The following is a 19486-nucleotide window of genomic DNA, read 5'->3' as shown; positions in this document are numbered from 1 at the left end:
ATTGCTATAGTGACTTATAGTGTTTATGGTACTGATTAACTATAAATTTGCCTATAATATCCCTATTGGGACTTACGGTGTGTATATACAATATACAGCCTACTCATTCATTAAAATATCCCTACGATAATCCTATAGCCTAGTGAGTTACAATGTGTCATTCAATGTAATATTCCTGTAACATTCCTATAGTGACTCAATGCTGAGTTTATAGTGACCTTATTGTACTTAATGGTGTATATTGTGTATATCCTGTGGTATCACTATAATATTCCAATAATATTCCTTTAGGATATATATAGTTTATAGTTTTGCTGTGACATAGGCTATGTACAGTATCCCTGTTAAATAATATTCTAGGATTAATGTGTATGCAGCCTATATGTCTCTCAGTTTTTTGGATCAGGTCATAACGGGTTTAATCCGCTCCGGGTGCGTCATGCATGTCCAAAAACTTGAGCAGCCGCTGGACAAACGAGGATAAAACGGCGCTGTGAAACCGAGACAGACTCCCGTGCACCGGATCACCGCTCCGTTAGCGCTTCATCCCCATTTTAACCATGACTGGCTTTTGGTCACATATGGTTTTCTGCACGAGGCTGTGGCCGCGCGCCTGGCTGCGCAGCGCGTTCTTCCCCTAAATCCACTTCTGATTTGACTCATCAAGCCGCTGATGAAGACAGTCCAGGTCTCTCTCTCTGCTCTGTGTCTCATCAAGTTGAGAGACCTGCATCTGGCGTCGGAATAAAATCACATGTAACCTTCTGACGGTCTGAGCCTGTAGGAGCTGCCGAGGCTGCGAGGCGACCTTCAGCTGCAGCTTAACAACACACACACACACACACACACACACACACACACACACACACACACACACACACACACGAGCTCACATCAGCAGCTTCTCCCTGTGTGTTTATTACATCCAGAGCAACAGCCTCCTGTCAGAGAGATCATCTGGCTGCAGATTGCACGAATAAATCACAATATTGCAGTAATATCCCTATAATATCCCTATATTACACTGTTTGTGTTTCTCAATAGTGAGCTACAGTGACCTTACTGCACCTTATGGTATTTTTTATCTCTTATATTATCAATATAATATTCCTATAGGGACTTAGTGTGTATCTGAGTTTCAAGAGTGAGTTGTAGTGCTTCATGGTATTATGTCCTATGCTATCACTATAATATGCCCACAGAGACTTCTGTAACATTTGTGTAATATCCCTCTAAAATTCCTAATAGCATCACTATAATTATTTACTATATGGTTCTTTTTCAGAAGGGGGAAAAGAGCAAATTCAGTCAGTCAGGGTGAGACTGGAGACTCATCCTGCACATCATGTCTGTTCTTTAATGAGCGTTATCTAAACAATGAAAGGGAAGTAAAAGTTGTATTGTTAAAATTTATCTTAACTATGAATCTTTACACCTTAGCTGTGAATTTTCACACAACTCCCAGAATCCTCCTCGTGTGTTTAGAGAGAATCGAGACCTGCAGGGAAGGGAAGGGAAGGAGCGTTTGAGACGAGTGGATTCTGATGGCCGTGCATTTGTTCCTCAAAAATAAAACCAATATATCCGACAGAGGACAAGACAAAGATTTCACATTCATTTTCTCGAGGAAAAGCCATGAGAGCTTCTGAAGAGACGGAAAAGGTCAATTTTAAAGTCGGTGTTAATGGAGAGTCTCCTTACATTCTGTCTGCCTTCCCTTTCTTTACATTTACACTTGCTTTCTGGCATTTAGCTGAAGCCCTTATCCAGAGCCACTTACAGTAAGTGTAACAGCAGAACAAGCTTGTCACCACACCAAAAATAAGGGGTCAAAGGTCAGAGTCTGACAATGTTCCTGTGACCCTGGAACAACCATGTAAGAATGTAAGAGTGAGCGGTAGGAAAAGTAATAGAATAAAACCTAAGAAGAGAGATAGAAGGGACTTTTTTCTTTTTTTTTAGAGCAAGTAGAGTGAGTAGATTAGGAAATGTGTTCAGTTTCTGAAATCACATTATGCTGGCATGCGGTAGACGGCAAAACGAATGTTCATTGTTTTCAATAGTAACAGTAAACTCAGCCAACACTGGAGAACTGTGGCGTCTGCACAGGAGACGCAACTTGGCAACAAAAGTTGAATTTTCCCGACTTTTGCCGTCTACAGCGGCAGCGAGGACAAACCAGACCATGAAAAGTCTAGAAAAGCAGATGCGGCTAATTATGAGTTTTCTATTAGAGTCTTCCTTGTTTTTGGGAGTCTGGGGAGAAAATCGTGTAATGCCAAAATATTGAAAATGAACACTCAATCGGATAATCGGCTAATGCAAATTGGCAATTCATCGCATCAATTTGCACTGAATGGTCGAGCTTCTTGTTTATCAAAATCATCACGGCAGTAAGAAGACAGCTTGTCGTTGCGGCTGACGGACGTCCCATGATGCCGAGCCATACGGGGCTTTCGGACCGCAGTGTGAACGCAGCGAGTGGGAAGAGGGCAGCGCTCCTCTCTGTGTTCGGTGTGTCTGGACGGAGGCTGCAGCCCGCTCCTCTCTGTGCTGATCAGTGTCTCTTGTTTGTCCGACAGGAGGCCTTTTCCCCACCGGCTCCCATGAGTACGAGGTGTTTCGCTTCGCCCTGGCGCGGCACCAGGACGTCCCCAAACTGGTGCCGCAGGTGGACATGGTGGACACCGGCAGCAGCTTCGCCATGACCTACGCCTGTAAGTCCAGCTTTAAATTCATCTGAGTTGGGTTTGTGTATGGATGCTCACCAAGGATTTTGTCACAAAGGATTGTAACATAAAGTCCTGTGTGATGGTAAAAAACACAGCAACTGTCTGTTATGTAGGAGGGAAAATACCGACAGAGGGGCCATTGAATCCTATGAACAAAAGAGTGAAATTATTATGAAATTCAACTATTCCTCATTTTGCTGGGGACCCGCTGGAACCCGTTCAAGGCTCAGCAGTGGCCCCCGGACACAGTTTGGGAACCACTGCAATAGAGCACTTCTGTAGTGTGAAAATCTCAAACTAACTCAAATTCTGGTGATTTTAATGTTAGAAGGGAACTTTGCTGTCTTCATGCAGTGATCTGGTTTCATTCAGAACCCACTGGATAAGTTCAGAACGACGGCACAGACCAGGAAGTGAACTGTTTCTGTGGAGAACCGCTCCCTTTCACTAATTTCACCAGTCCGGTATATTTTTAGGATAAGTCACTCGCTCGCTCGGTTTGTTGCTCCCAAAAATTTCAAAACACCTCACTGTGTGTTCAGCAGCAGGATGCAGAGGAACCATCGGCTGCCTGTTGGTGTCTCAGCCACTCTGCTGCTTCAGCTCACTGTAGGGCATCAGGTGGGTCCTGGTTCTGATCCCAGGGTTGGAAGATTAGGCTTTTAGGAGTCAAATAGGTTTGTTTGTTTGTTTGTTTGTTTATTTGAATCCCCATTAGCTGCTGCATCTTAGAACTTTACGTTGTGATAATACACTGTGACCGTACAACCAAATAAAATGTAATATTACAGACAGGACGACTAAAACGTACGGTGAACATACATTGATATATACATTGAATATACACTACAGTAATACACTGTGACAATACGACCAACAAAACATGTGACATTACAGAATAAACAGGACGACCACACACAAATAAGACAAGCTCCTAAAAATAAAAATAATTAATAATTCACCTTAAACACTCATTCTTAGTAGACACATTTACACATATAGACCACAACCACAGCGTCCATCAACAGCTGGAATACATTTATGTTTCGCTCAAAGCTGCAAAGGTCGCTGCTCATCACAAACTACCTGCTTGTTCAGAAGGAGAGGACGAAGCAGACTGACTCTCCATCCACGAACATTCAGCTGCCGGCAGTTTCCCAGCCTGCACTGCAGTCACATTGTTTTAATTTGACACCGGCGATGAGGCGTTCCAGTCCTCTCTGTCGTTACACCTGTAAGTTCAGCTGCAAGTTGTTACCGGTTAAAACGCACAGCAGAGTGTGAGAGAAGCTACGGATTAAAGTGCAGATTCTGCACTTTAAGCCCATTTTATAACGGCTTCGCCTCACTCGGGATGTAATTTCCTCTCAGAATCAGGTTCTGCTTACCAGGTTTGTCTAATTTAAAACAACAAACACTCAGAGGTTCAGATGACATTATTCATGGTGACATTATTCGTGGTGCTTTTGTATTTTAGTAAGGGATTTACTGTATAATAGGTAGTTGCAGACAAGCAATCTGATTGGTTAAAGAACGTCCGACCTGTGTTGATATTCCCATGATGCACACCTAGCCGTGCTGAATTGGTTGCTATGCCAACTGTTGTGTTAACCAGGGAGCTAGTTACCAAGCTTTGTTGGTTATTATTCCTGTGTATGTGCACTGCTTGAAAGAAAAAAAAGAAAATCAGTCAGTACGTACAGTATATTGGTAATTGTTCCATAGAGTCACGATCCCCAGAGGGAGCACCTGTCCACCTCACTGTCCTGCTCATGATCACAGTAAAGAAGACGCCCTCTGGCTGCTTGATATAATGCAGCGCTGAGGGAATATCAGGGTCAGGCAGCATGAGGATAGAAGGAAACACACAGTAGCATTAGATCAGGCTTCAGAACAACAAAACGGATACAGGCTCACGGCAGGACAGCACTAACTAACGAAGAACAGACTTTCAGGAAGAGAGAAGTAAACCAACAGGCTTAGGAACACATCATTAAACAGACTTATAACAAGGGAACATCCAGCTAAATGGACACAGGAATACTAGCAGACTAGTATAGTTTGAACTTGAAGGTCAGCTGGCTAACTAGCTAACCTAGATAACTTAGTATGTTAGATTGTATTTTTTCAGTTAGCAGCAGAGCGCTAGGCTTCATAATATTAGCTTCCTCCTCTCTTACCTCTTGTCTTTTTCACTCGGCTTCAGTCTGATGTTACTTAGCCTGAAAAACTGTGGTTCTCTGGCTCCACCCACTGAGGCGTAACTCAACCAATCAGATTATTTCTGCCCCCGGGAAATGTCTGTGTTACTGAAACTCTGATCTGCAAAATCCGATCACTTTTATCAACAAGTGCAGTAAATGTGCAGGAATGTGTGTGTGATGTTGAGCTGTGCTTTATAAATGTTTCAGATCACAAAGAGCATACGCTGCTGTCCAGCTTTGATGTGTTCAGACCAGAGCCTTTATACTACAGAGCGTGCAGGGGGTGCAGGGTGCACATGGTGTGCAGGGTGTGTACATCAGCAAGGCTAAACATCCTAATCGATACAGAGATCTTAGTTTGGCTCACCAGACTCTGTTTCTCATTTCACAGTTTATCACTTCATCACAGGCAGGAACAAAGTGCTGCTGTTTAGTAAAACAACGTATTTTCAAAAGGTGTTTTTCAGGAGTGAAGGAGGGATTCTTACTTTCCCACTGACAGCCTTGCATGTTTGACTCTATATAATCAGGTTTTAGCAGGTTTCAGGAGCCTAGAGGCCGTGAAATTCACTCATAAATAACCATCGAGACTTTCAGTTCAAATATGAAAAGTACCAAGATTGCACAAAGGCGGTTGTGACTTCCAGTTGTATTTGTTCCACACAGTTTCTGACAACAGACAGGACAGACGCCACAGCCGGGTTTCAACACGCTTTCCATGTATGAATGAAGCCATTTGTTAGCCATTTAGATATTTAATTTATCATATTGTTCTTTATATACAGTCATATTTTCTAGTGCTATTTTTGTTTTTAACTGTAATAGTACTCCTTGAATATATGCTTATTGCCTGTTGTCTGTTGCTTGTGTCTGTGTATTGCACTTGTTTATTGTTTTCTGCTATTTGCCCCGCACCAACGCACCAAGCTAAATAACTCATATGTGCAGATGGACCTGGAGGAAATAAATGTGACTGTGACTGTGAATGTGAATGTGACAAAACGGCTCCTACAGTGGTTTTTGCCCAAGCAGTATTTTGCAGGCAAAGCGAAAGGTGAACGAAGACACTGAATCCCCCACCGGCTCCGGGGCTGCTGCTCTGAAGCCGACCCTGACCTCTGACCTCTGACCTCCGACCCCCCGGCGGAGGAGGGCGAGAGAAAAGCAAATTTCTCCTTCAGGGATCGAAAGAGGATCACAAAAAAATATCAACAACTCAGACGACTGTAGCTCAAGTTGAACCGGGCGACAGGCGTTATATTTACCTCTGTGTGTGTTAGCTGGTGTTTGTTTTGTGATGAAAGACGAGTTAGGAGCAGCAGGCTGCGGTTTCCAAGAAGGGAGGGAAGGAGGGAACGAGGGAACGAGGGAAGGAGGCCGTAGGAGGCATGTCGTTTCTTTGAGGCTGAGTCTGTTTTGAGAGAGAGAAAGGTGCAGTTGTGATTTGAGTGAAAACCTGCAGACTGTTGGGTCTTCATAGTTCATGGCTGAGAACCACTGCAGTTGATCCAAAACACACTTCTGTTAGTCTAATGCAGGTAAAACATACCAAATGAATGAGTTCATTAGCTTGGTATGATAGATAGATAGATAGATAGATAGATAGATAGATAGATAGATAGATAGATAGATAGATAGATAGATAGATAGATAGACAGACAGACAGACAGACAGACATATTTTATCCTGTTCAAAGTTTTAGGTTTCATTATCTGGACCAAGCCAGGGATTGGCTTTACACCTCTGGTACGTTACTTCTGATTGGTGGAGCCGACCGCAGACTTTTGGGACTCTCATACCCAGAATGCCGCCGGTGTGTCAGGAGTAAACTAGAGAACATGGATGTAGTGATGAAAACTGGCTCAGGGCAGCGCTGCAGGAACCGACAACAGGCTGCATGTGTTTCTTATGTTGATGGGTGGAACAGTGGAGCCGTGCAGCCGCTCTGCAGCACAGCAGACTGTTTGCTTCAACTTTACTTTCCTTATTCCAGTGAATTAACCGGTGGAAAAGTCTTCTGAGACAGCGATACAGAGGCGTAACAACAATACTTTTCCAAAGGTTGCTACACAGGTGAATACACTGGAGCGAGCCGGTTTTAAAGCATTACCCACAATCCCCCACGTAAACATCCCAGTCAGACCGCAAACATCTCGACGTCGGCTGCTCTTCACTTTTCTTTGTCTGTTTTGAAATCGGCTTTAGGGAAGGAGCTGTGAGACAGAGAAACAGGCTTTATTCATCAAGTCGTCAACGCCACATTATATAACAGAGTGGCAGATTAAGGACTTTAGTCTATTCTGTGGCTTTATTGTACAGTTTTATTGACATGCTGGAATTTCAAGTTGGTGTTATTGACGGCAGAAGGCAGCTTCTCAGACTGTTGATTATGTATTAAATCTATATGAGGTATTTTCCTAAGCCTCCTCTACTGATGCAGAGTGTAAAAGAATCTGCTGCTGCTGCACCTTGGCTCTACAACCTGCCCCCTGGACACAGAACTGCCAAACCTGTCTCTCTCTCTGTCTCTCTCTCTCTCAGTCTCTCTCTCTCTCTCTGTCTCTCTCTGTCTCTCTCTCTCTCTCTTTCTCTCTCTCTCTCTCTCTGTGTCTATCTCTCTCTGTTGCCCTTTTTCATTCTCTCTCTTCATCTGGCTTTCCCCTTTTTTCTATTTCTGTCTCTCGCTGTCTCACACTTCACTTCTCTTGCTTTCTTTCTATGTCTGCCTGTCTCTCTCTCTCTTTCTCTCTCTCTCTCTGTGTCCCCCCCCCCCCTGCTCTGTTGTTGTGTGAAATGTAAAACAGGCAGAGCGAGCGGCGGGTCCTGTGAGACAGACTCTACAGTAAGACCAAAGTAACATGGCTGGATATTCAACATGCGGTGAGGTAGAAAAACAAATATCACACCAGGAGGAGCGGCTGGATGCACACAGCATGCACATCACACTGCAGCCTGCCTGCAGTGTGTTGTAACAGCACACACACCGCAGAAGCACTTTTATCAACAGCTCCAGTTAAACGACTAGTTCACCCAAAAATGAAAATCCTGTCATCATCTACTCACCCTCATGCTGAATGAAACACAGGTGAAATTTGTTAGTCCATATAACACACAGGGAGGCTGCCAGCACAACTTGGTAGCAGCCTTCTCCAAAACAACTGAAGTCAATGGGGACCAGTTCTTTAGAGTTCCAAAACAAAAACAGCCAAACAATCACACTGTCAATAGAAAGACCTATACACCATTATTTGTTGCAAATCAATCAGCTGTAGTTAAGATTTGCACTAAATTATGGTGTAAATATACTGCAGGTCTTTTTGGAGCTCTGAAGAACTGGTCCCCACTGACTTCAGTTGTTTTGGAGAAGGCTGCTATGGAGTTGTGCTGCAGCCTCCCTGTGTGTTATATGGACAAACTTCACCTGTGTTTCAACTGGCATGAGGGTGAGTAGATGATGACAGAATTTTCATTTTTGGGTGAACTATTCCTTTAATGTACAGGAATCAGTCTCATTGGTGTAGAGACTGACAACTGACACAGCAGCACAGTTCACCCTCTGGCGGCCATGTTGGACGTCACTGTCACTGGTATATCTAATCAAATTTCTGTTTACTAATGCCAGCTTGTTAGCTAGCTAACCACAGCAGCTGGTTAGGTAGCTATCACTGTCTTGTTGTTAACACATCTGATTAGCACACTAGCTAACGTAGCTAGCAGCAGGTAGCCTGTAGCGGAGCCGGGGCGGGGGCGAACAACCCAGGCCCCGGCCCTCTAGGGGAACCCACAATCCCCCGATCCCCTGATCCCCTGATCTGGTCTGATCAACAGACTTGGGAACAGAGGAGGTTCAGAGCAGCAGAGGCTCACAGGTGAGAGACTAGCAAGACCGGGGGAAAGCGCGACGCTCAAACATTGTTCCAGGCTCGATCCTGACGGCCGCTCCCGTCTTGTTCTTGACGTGAGAGACAGTTTATGTTTCATGTTCGTGTTTGGACCTTCATAATCATCATGATCATAATGCTTAAAAACGAAAAACTCCGCCCAACCAGGAAGCCGGGCCACGTTAAACAAACGCACAATCAAATGACAGGCAGACAGTTTAATGTGAGCAGGAGCCGACAGGTTGAGTTGAGAAAATGTCGAGAAAGAAGAAACTAGACATTTTGTCTTGTTTTCAGCCCAATGTGATAAAACAATGTGTTTTTAACTTGTAAACAGACAGTCATGTCATTTTCACATGATCCATCTTTGTAACTGAAATGACTATAGTGTAAAGCTTGCTATCGGAGTGAAGGAGTATGTATCTATGTGTTGTTGTTTGATTGACTGTAACGTTAGCTAAATATGTTGCAGTGGTGTATCATATATTATCTTTGAGTTAATCTGAATAGTCATTTAGAAAGACAATCATCAATCCTGTAACTTCCACTTTTACTGAGAACGTTACTGAGTGGATCTACAGCCACACCACAACACGCTGTTTCTCTTTTATTTTTAATTTTTTTTGTTAAGACATTATTTGCACACAGCAATTGCAAGATGGTGCTGGACGTGGTTGTCGAGAAATATATGACACAACTGCAAAGCCTCTATAGACAGATTATATCAGTCTACATATAGACAGACTACATCAGTCTACATATAGACAGACTATATCAGTCTACATACAGACATACAGACTATATCAGTCTACATACAGACATACAGACAGACTATATCAGTCTACATACAGACATACAGACAGACTATATCAGTCTACATACAGACAGATTATATCAGTCTCCATACAGACAGACTATATCAGTCTACATACAGATACAGTATGACCCACTGGCTGCAGCTGTGGAGCAGCATGGTGAGTGCAGCGGAGCATCAGAGCAGCGCAGCATGAGGGAGTTTTTCTGAGAGATGAGATGCATGAGATAAGTTATGAGCTTTATAGCGCATGGAGCGACCAGCAGCTGAGTCTCTGCTGCGTTCAGCTTCAGCGGTGTGACATCACAGCCGGCTTTCATCCACAGCGTCTTACAGTGTAAACGCAGACATGTTCAGTAAAACCAACCTGAGAGACGGCTGTGTTCACTTCTCCGGCAGCGCTGGTGATTTCCCCTGTTCACACTATTAAGGACTCTGTGTAAAACTTCCATGTAGAGTGTGTGAGGCGAGGCCAGATGTTGCGTTTAGGTGTGCAATGGAAGACACTTGTGATTGGGTTAGTTTCTCCTACTGTAATCATATATAATAGTATATAATGTAACAGTATGTCTAATTTTCCGCTCACTTTGCTGGTTTTCAAACTTCCAGCTCTCCGCTCCAAACAAACGCTGCTGTGAGCGAGTCGTAGAATGAAATACGCCGCCCAGCGTCTCTTGTGATTGGCTCGCTCGCTCTAAGACCGTCGTAACTTTTTTGCGCGCACGACTCGGGGGGGAAATTCGGGGGAATATGGACACTCACACATGACCCGAAACAGAATATTTCTGCATGTGTGAAAAGGGTTTATGAGCGAGCGACGCTGGCTGTGTCAGTGCCTTGCTCCGCCCATTGAGCTGCACAGGGAATTGAACCTCTAACCCTGGCACTGTTGACTTTATTGAAATTGAATAATGTTGGTGTTTACTGAATCATGCTTGGCCCTAGAAAGCGCTCTTCAAGTCAGAGAGGGCTTATCTGCCTTTCTGTCTGTCTGTTTCATTACACAGAGTGACTGTAGAGGAGTGGAGGGACACACACACACACACACACACACACACACATATTGCAGAGCCAGCTGTCTGTCCCGGCCGTCACAGCGGTGTCAGACAGGCAGACAGAGACTGACTAACCTGCCGTGAGTCCAGGAGCCTCGGCCTGTCAGAGCAGCTTCAGCCTCTTCCTCTTACTGGACGTCCCGCCAATTCACATGTTTTCTTCATATCCCCCCAATTATACTTTGCTTATGTCTTGATATTTTTATACATTTCCATAACATTATTTTCATTTGCATTCATTTCATATATTTGATATACTGTATATATTGATATATATATATATATACATATATTTCCATATTGCACATAGTTTATTCATATTGTTCATTCATTTTCTTAAGTTCTCCTGCTGTTATGTTGCTCACCCTGCATGCATGCTGTAATTAATATATTTCCATACTTGTCATTCAGAGAGAGAGAGGGAGAGAGGGAGAGAGAGGCAGAGAGAGAGAAGGAGAGAGAGAGAGAGAGAGAGAGAGGGAGATACAGAGAGCAAGAGACATACACACACACACACACTCTCTCTCTCTCTCTCTCTCTCTCTCTCTCTCTCTCTCTCTCTCTCTCTCTCTCTCTCTCTCTCTCTCTCTCATACAGACATACTTTTATAAAGGAGCCCAAATTAATTTAGATGCTTTGGCAATATAACATCATGTAGCATCTGTGCCAATGAAGCAGCCTGAATGGAAGGGAAGTGATGTGAATAGAATGGAATGAATTGAATGGAGAGAGACAGAAAGGAAGAGAGAGAGAGTGGGAGTGACAGACAGACAGACAGACAGACAGACAGGCAGGAAGATGAGCGAACAGCAGAGTCTGGAGCAGCTTCCTCACCTCAGTCTGACCCGTGTTAAACACACTGCTCAGTTCTGCCAGAGGTGGAGACTCAAGTCACATGACTTGGACTCGAGTCACAGTTTGAATAGCTTGAGACTTGACTTGATGCATGAAGAGAAGACTTGAGACTTGACTTGGGTTCTGGTGACTTGGGATTTGACTCTGACTTGTACTTTGATGACTTGAAAAGGTTTCTAAAGTCTTGACTTGAGATCTTGTGTTTGTGTAAATTACTCAGATTGAAAGTGATGAGATTTGTTCCAGCGGACGACTGAATTTAAATTCTGTTTTCTGAATTTGTATGGAATGATTGAATTTATCGAAGTTGAAACTGATTATAGAAATCAAACTCATGATGCTCTTACCAAGTTTTTATCCTATTAAAACCACATTGCATTGAAAAGTCCTAGATATTTAGTTTTCTTTAAGATATTAAATTGATACTGGACTCTTGATTTGTTCTGACTTGACTTGCTGTTCTACATTTAGACTTGAGACTTTACATTAATGACTTGGACTTGACTTGGGACTCCAGCAAAGTTGACTTGGTCACACCTCTGGTCTCTGCTGATGCTGTACATCAAAGATCCATTATGTAACAATTTCATGGAATTTAAATCCGAGCAATTAAATGTGTTTGGGCTGAACAAGAGAAAATCCACCTGTCAGCCAGCATGAGACTTCCTGGTTCTGCGAGCCCATGTGGTCAGAAACAACCAATGGCGGAAAATCCTCTTGGTCCACAGGAAGCGAAGAATCTAAACTAGAAAATGCATGTCAGGAAGTACAACAACATGACAGCTTACGGTGGCCTGGAATTGACACAAACAATAAAGTCACATTGTCACAACAGAGAGCAGTAAGCTCTAATTAGCTGATTAGAGCAGAGATCCAACAGAAACATCTAGTGCTGCAGCTGGGCGATGCTGGAACAATAAAACTGCTTTGTCATTTGTTTTCTTTGGCTTCAGAACAAAGCGGGTTGCAATGCCGCTCGCTCGCTCGCTCCCTGTTCCAATTAATGAGTTACTGGTATTGATCAACAAACCTGTCAAACCCTGCAGATAGATTACGGTCATTTGGTGTTATGGGACAGGAAAATCTTCCTTAAAGTGATGATTAACTGTGCAGTACGTTGGGTTGTGCACCGAAATCGGAGGAGGAAACTTGTGCCAATGGAATGAAGAAAATAAAAAAATAATTGTAAATAGGCAAAAAAAAAAAAAAATTATATATTGTCAGAATCTGCCACCTTTTTTCGCCTATTTACGATTATTGGTAAACATATTATTTTCTTCGTTCCATCGGCATAAGTTTCCTCCGACTGGATTTCGGTGTTCCACTTGTTCAAACTGAAAGGTTTAATAAACATAAAGAAAGAGATTCACTTCAAAACAATTCAGCAGCAGGACTAGTTTTTTATATATTGTCAGAATCTGCTTTGTCGGCGTTCCTTCATGTGCTAGAAGTGATTTTCAGACTGTTCCTCCATACAATGGCAGTGAATGGAGAGAGAAAAACAATTCTCCAGTCTGCTCTACCGGAGCAACAGATCACAGAATCACTGATTTGGGGGTTTTATCATGGAGGAAGAGACACAACCCAAGACTCTACCAGAGCTACACAGAGCTTTAATCTTCCTTTATGAGGTGATTTAAAAGATGACAGATTACAACACAGTCACTATAACATCAAACCTCAGACACATTCACATAATCTCCCACTGACCAGCAGCGGCATGAAAGCCAGAGAAATCACAGTTTATAATTACCACCCCTTCCTCCTCCCAGCTGAGGAAGTGGAGGTTTAAATGCAGATTGGAGGAGGAGGAGGAGAGGGAGGAGGAGGAGGAGGAGGAGGAGGAGGAGGAGGAAGAGGAGGAGGAGAGGGAGAGGGAAGAGGAAGAGGAGGGGGGGTGAAGGGAGAAGAGGAGGAGGGGAGGAGGATCAGAGGGAGTAGGAGGAGTGGGAGAGGGAGGAGGAGGAGGAGAGAGAGGAGGGGGAGGGAGAAGAGGAGGGGGAGGAGGAGAGGGAGGAGGAAGGGGAGGAGAGGGAGGAGGAAGAGGAGTAGGAGGAAGAAGAGGAGGAGGGGGAGAGCAGGAGAAGGGGGAGAGGGAGGAGAGGGAGGAGGAGGAGAGGGAGGAGGAAGGGGAGGAGAGGGAGGAGGAGAGAGAGGAGGGGGAGGGAGAAGAGGAGGAGGGGGAGGAGGAGGATGAGGCAGGAGGAGGAAGAGGAGGAGGGAGAGGAGGAGGAGGAGGAGGGGGGTGGAGGTAGAAGAGGAGGAGGGGAGTAGGATCAGAGGGAGTAGGAGGAGAGGGGGAGGGAGAGGAGGAGGGAGAGGAGGATGAAGAGGAGGAGGTGAAGGAGGAGGAGGAGAGGGAGGAGGGGGAGGAGGAGAGGGGGAGGGAGAGGAGGATGAAGAGGAGGAGGTGGATGAGGAGGAGGAGAGGGAGGAGGAGGGGGAGAGGGGGAGGGAGCGGAGGAGGAGGAGGAGGGGGGGGAGGGGGAGCTGAGCAGCGTTCCTCCTCTGTCTCCCTGCCAGCCGGCCCTTATCAGGAGCCCACAGATTGAGACGACAGAAGGATCCGACTAGATTGCCCCGGTCCCTCTAGTTTTTCTCATTTATTGTTTATTGGCGTAAAAAAATGCATCGTGTTGCACACATTTAGGCAGGAAGCCCGGTGGAAAGGAAGGAGAGAGAGAGAGAGAGAGAGAGATAGAGAGAGAGAGAGAGAGAGAGAGAGAGAGAGAGAGAGAGAGAGAGAGACTTAGAGCTGGTGACATTTTGCCCTTGAGGACTCACTCATAATAATTCGCTCAGCTAAAACGCCTAAAATGTAAAATGAGGATAAACTGGATAAAAGACAGAAGAAGAGGATTCCTGTATCACCTGGAACGGGCTGTTATCTTCAACAATGCAGTTTGCCAAATAAAAGAGAAGAACAGAAACAAGAGCTAGCAGCCGAGTGAAAGGGATTATCTTTAATTAATAATCTTAATCCTTAGTTTCATGTAGGACAAGACAGAAGCAAGATCAGACGCAAGAAAACCACGTGAAGGGAGGAGAGAGGGGGATGTGGCTTAGGGAGGAGGAGTGGAAGTAACAAAATAAAATGTAAAATAAAAGACGGAGATTTGGAGGCTGACAGCAGGGTTTGAACCAGTTTGACTGGTTTATCTGAGCCTCTGGAGGAACTAATGCTCGACATAAATAATGTTTGATCCTTAAAACACATCAAACAAACGATAATTGTTGGAGCCCACCAACTGAGTATGAGGGATTTGAACCTAAAACTTCCTCAGAGAAAACCTTCAGAGGTGTAATATTTAATTGATCCCTGCAGGGAAACAAAGTCGAAGGAGCAAAGTCCTGGAACTCGTTACCTGATCACTTGAAATCTGTTATAAACTTCACCACTTTTAAGAGAGTTACCAAATCCTGGTTAATTCAGCAACAAACTTGTACTCATGTCTAGTTTTCTGTAGTTATGTTACTACTAAATGTGTGTTTTATGGTATCTTGTTGTACTCAGTTTACTTTTTTTTTTCTTTTTTCTTTTTTTACCTTGTGCTGTATTGTATCTTGCTGTACTCGGTTTACCTTTTTTTTACCTCACTGTTTTAATCTCTTATTTTCACAAAAGCCCTTCTGGGGACGGGTGTTGCAAATTAGCATCCGCTATAAACACTATGGTACTTGCATCGGATAGCTGTTCTCAGTTTGTCTATGTATATTGTATCTGTCCCTATCAAATAAACCATAAATAAATAAGTAAATAACAGAGATCAGCGGTCACAGATTAGGGTCAGGGACAGAGGTCAGGGACAAGGTCAGCTACAGACACAGAACTTGAATGGATAGAACGGTCTTTCCCATTCAAATCTACATTCCTGGATGGTCGGAGCAGCGGCCATTTTTATGTGAACTGGCTGAGCTGAGAGGTTTTGCAGCAAGAACCAAAGCAGTGGAAAACATTGCAGCTGAATGAAGTGTCACTCTGCCTCCACTAGCTCTGTTACAAGCTGCTGCTGTCTTTGTAAGTCGGTCAAAAGTTTTGACATCTGCACAGTTAGTGGAAGTGATTATAGCTAATATGTTGCAGCCGATGTCTGTCAGCTGTTTGAATTCAGTGAATGAATGAGTGAACTTTTCTTCTCCACTAAAGGTAGAGAGAGAAGCACAATCTTTGACGTTAGCCTTGTCGCTAACGTTAGCTTTCCACTGAGTCTTGACGATTTAAGCACTGCAACAGACTCATGTGCTCAGTTCTCAAGCAAGTGTGACAGACTTTACGGCCTGAATGCCCGGACTTGTGTTGTCACCATAGCAACTAACCCTTAAAATGCCATCGTCCCCATTTTATGCTGTACCGGCCAAATTACCATAGCAAACAGTGGGAGGACCGTTCTATTCATTCCAGTTCTGTGGCTGCAGAGCAGCTGGAGCTGGGAGGAATTTGGTGTCTTGCTCATGGACAGAAGGCAAAAAAAAAATTCTGTGCAAATTCATGCAACATAAAGTAGGCGAACGCGGCGATGAGGGAACTGAGGCAAAGAGGAGTTGACTCCAATGCCAAAGCCAATCAGGTTCCAGCAGGACTCTGTGCAGCCAACTGTTATTATTACGCCCACAAACACCTGTCATGTCACCTGGACACAAGGAAGACAAGTCAAGTCTGGAGTAAATGCAACACGATAGAATAAAACATAACGCTGAGGCAGAGTTTCAATACTATACTATAGAAAGATGTCAATCAACACTACTAATCACAGTGTCTCAGTTTCACGTCAAACATCAAACATGCGAGTAAAGCAAGGGGGAATTTCTAGAAGTAGAATAATGAGGCGCCTCGGTCTGCTGTGAGACCTTTGACCTCTGTGCTGTTGTTTGTTTGTTCTGTAGATGATCAGGAGCTGAAGTTCATTCTGTTCTCCAGTCTCTGGATCGAGCTTCAGCTCAACAAACTGTAAAACTGACAGGCAGCAGAGCAGAGAGATTTGAACCTGCAACTCTCAGGGGAGAAGAAGAAAACACTATACACCTCTAGAGACCCTCCATCTGTGTGTGTGTGTGTGTGTGTGTGTGTGTGTGTGTGTGTGTGTAAGAGTTACATTCTCAGCAGGAGATTATTACATTGATGCCTGGGAGGCAGCACTTGCCTAAATGACTCTTAGATTGAATGTGTGTGCGTGTGTGTGTGTGTGTGTTCTTGTGTGTGTGTGATTGTGTGCTGTGTGTGCATGAAAGTGTGTGTGTCCATGAGTGTGTGTTCTTCTGCATGTGAATGTGTCTGTGAATACGTGCATGTAGACCTATGCGTGTGTGTGTGTGTGTGTGTGTGTGTGTGTGTGTGTGTGTGTGTGTGTGTGTGTGTGTGTTCCATGAATGGTGTACCACCCTGAGGAAGGCAGCCATTTAATCTATTATTCAGTATCGTTACTAAACACATTAATTAGAGCCTGAGGTGGAGAGGTGTGTGGTGAAGCGACAGCTGGTGGTGAAACCTCGTATCTCCTTCATCTGAACTGACGGACTCTGACACTTATCGACCGTTTGGCCTTTAAACCCTTTCAAAACCTGATATACTTACTCCATTTGTTTGTTTCCACGCACACTGGCGGCCATGTTGGCAGTGTGTGTGCTCTAAAGCTCTGAACAGCCGGTTGTGTTTCTAAATGTACAACTTGTCCGTCTCAACAGAACTGAACAGACGGTTAATTTCTGTCTGTTTCTGACTGAACTGATCATTTCATCACTGATCCATCTGATTGATTTAGTGTTTAGATAATGTCAGCTTGTTAGCTAGCTAACCATAGTATCTGGTCAGCTAACATCACTGTCTTGTTGTTAACACATCTGATTAGCACACTAGCTAACGTAGCTAGTAGCAGCTAGCGTTACTAACAGTTGGATGTTAACATTAGCATCGGTTGCTTAGTTAAAGAAGCCTGCTGGGCAGGTAGCTAGCTAACAAAGCCAAGAAACAACAGTTTGTTGAGGTGAACTGAGCACTTTTCAGTACAGCTTGTTGTGTTTGAAGTAGAGAACAGGAACAAAGGGGCAGGGCAGGAAACACATCCACCTCATCATTCACTTTTACTCATAACATTACCCACACCACAACAATCTTTCTCAGGTATCTCTCCTGCTGTATCCTGTTTTTTTGTTGTTGTTTTTTTAGATATATTTAGCCATTATGAGCAAACAGCCAATTCTCCAGCAGACTAGCTAGGAGATGTGTGACTGCAAAGCCTTTACTGAGCAACAGTCAGACAGCAGAAAATATCCTGTTGTCCTGGAAAACATTTCCAATTCAAAAGTCTGATCCATCCTGTGTAAAGAGACGGTTCTGAAGGCTGAACAACAGCCGCTGCACTGGCTTTTTTTAAGCCTACAAAACAGAGCAGCCCGCTGCGTTTTTGTGTTGTTGTTGCTAAGCAACCACAAAATCAGATGATGATCAGCTGTCAGCTGCTAAATTATGCAATTGTACAATAAAAATTAATGATAAAAAGTTACCAGAAGTTTCCAGTGCAGCACTAATTTGCCTCCAGGCTGCTGCTTTCTGTTCAGATCGCTGTAACTCCGGTCTGTGAAGTCGTAAAGCTCCGGGTGAGCCGCCATGTTTACTGTTCACAAGAGTCATCGCAGAAGTCCCGCCTCTCCGTTGATCTGATTGGACAGTAGAAAAAAAACTCCCAATTACATAGATTGCCTTTCTGCTCAGAGCTGTAGCTGTAACTTGTAGAGCAAGGCACTAACACTGCCAGGGTCAGGGGGTCAGACTACATACTACATACTACACACGTGTCCAGACTGCCACCAAATGTCATGTATGTATATATAAAGTAGATACAACACATCTGGATCATAGTGTTTGACTGGATTGGTTTCGGTGACTCGTCTGCCGAGATGTTAAACTAGATGGTAGGTGTAAGGTCAGAGGTCAGAGAGGCTTGTCAGTGAACTGGTGAGCAGGGCGCCGGCGGTTTGAAGCCCCAGACTGGATGTGAAAATACAGAAGAGACTGTGAGGGAGAGTGAGAGAGAGTGAGAGAGTGTTGAATTTACAGACAACACCAGTGTGTGAGACTGAGCTGCAGATCCAGCTCAGGCACTACAGTCGCTGTAGAGTCTGCTGTGTTGGCTGCTGCAGGATGAAGGCAAATGAACTCGGAAGATTCTAGTAGTAAAACTTTCTGAGACTAAGTCACACCTCTTTGCTCGAGTCCCAAGTCAGTCTCAAGTCTCGAGGCACAAGTCTCAAGTCAAGTCCCAAGTGTAAATGTAGATTACCAAGTCAAGTCCAAGTCAAGTCCATGTCATTAATGTAATGTCAAGTCTCAAGTCTCAATTTACTGTAATATCTTAAAGAAAACTAAATATCTAGGACTTTTCAATGCAATATGGTTTTACAGTAATAGGATAAAAACTTGGTAAGAGCATCATGAGTTATTAGAGTATTGCCTTCATTGGGTTGAGATTGAATTATTAGTGTGCATGTACAGTAAATGTAAGTCATTCTGGAATAGAGAATCAGATGAATGAAAACAGTGTAAAATGTAAAGTGAGAAGGAAGAAGGTCAGCATAGGTCAGCAGCAGGAGGGAGAACAGAAATATTGCAAAAAACAAAAAAAACAAACATCTGAACAAGTCATTTCATCTAGATTTGAATCCTAAAAACTCTCCTCCAGCCTCAAGAAAATGACACTTGATTCTACAGAAGACAAGTGGAAGTATCTCATCCCGCCGTCTGCAGATTTTTCTTCACGTGTTTGAATGAGCTTCTCAGCGACGTGTGGAGATGGAAGTGTGTGGAAGGTGAAGGAGCGCGGAGTCAGGCGAACGCCGCCGAGCCGCCAGGCGAGAGGAGGAACGCTCTTCTACCGTCCAGGATCACTGTAGACTGTCTGCTCCCTCTATTGTCCTGGTGCTGTGACCTCTGACCCCTGACCTCCTTACT

The 19486-nt window shown here is 44.1% G+C and overlaps 1 protein-coding gene across 1 annotated transcript in view; it reads left to right on the top strand.

Annotated features, from left to right (window-relative positions):
- Positions 1-2662: 2662 nt before the first annotated feature.
- LOC139910157 (glutamate receptor 1-like) overlaps positions 2663-19486 on the top strand; it is an 83210-nt gene continuing 66386 nt past the window's right edge. Inside the window, exon 1 of the mRNA XM_078286657.1 lies at positions 2663-2717. Within this exon, the coding sequence (XP_078142783.1) occupies positions 2678-2717 (40 nt within the window). The 5' untranslated portion in view covers positions 2663-2677. The remainder of the gene's footprint in view (positions 2718-19486) is intronic.

Source organism: Centroberyx gerrardi, chromosome 11, assembly GCF_048128805.1.
Source record: "Centroberyx gerrardi isolate f3 chromosome 11, fCenGer3.hap1.cur.20231027, whole genome shotgun sequence".
Classification (NCBI taxonomy): Eukaryota; Metazoa; Chordata; class Actinopteri; order Beryciformes; family Berycidae; genus Centroberyx; species Centroberyx gerrardi.
This window is presented reverse-complemented; position numbering and strand designations above follow the sequence as displayed.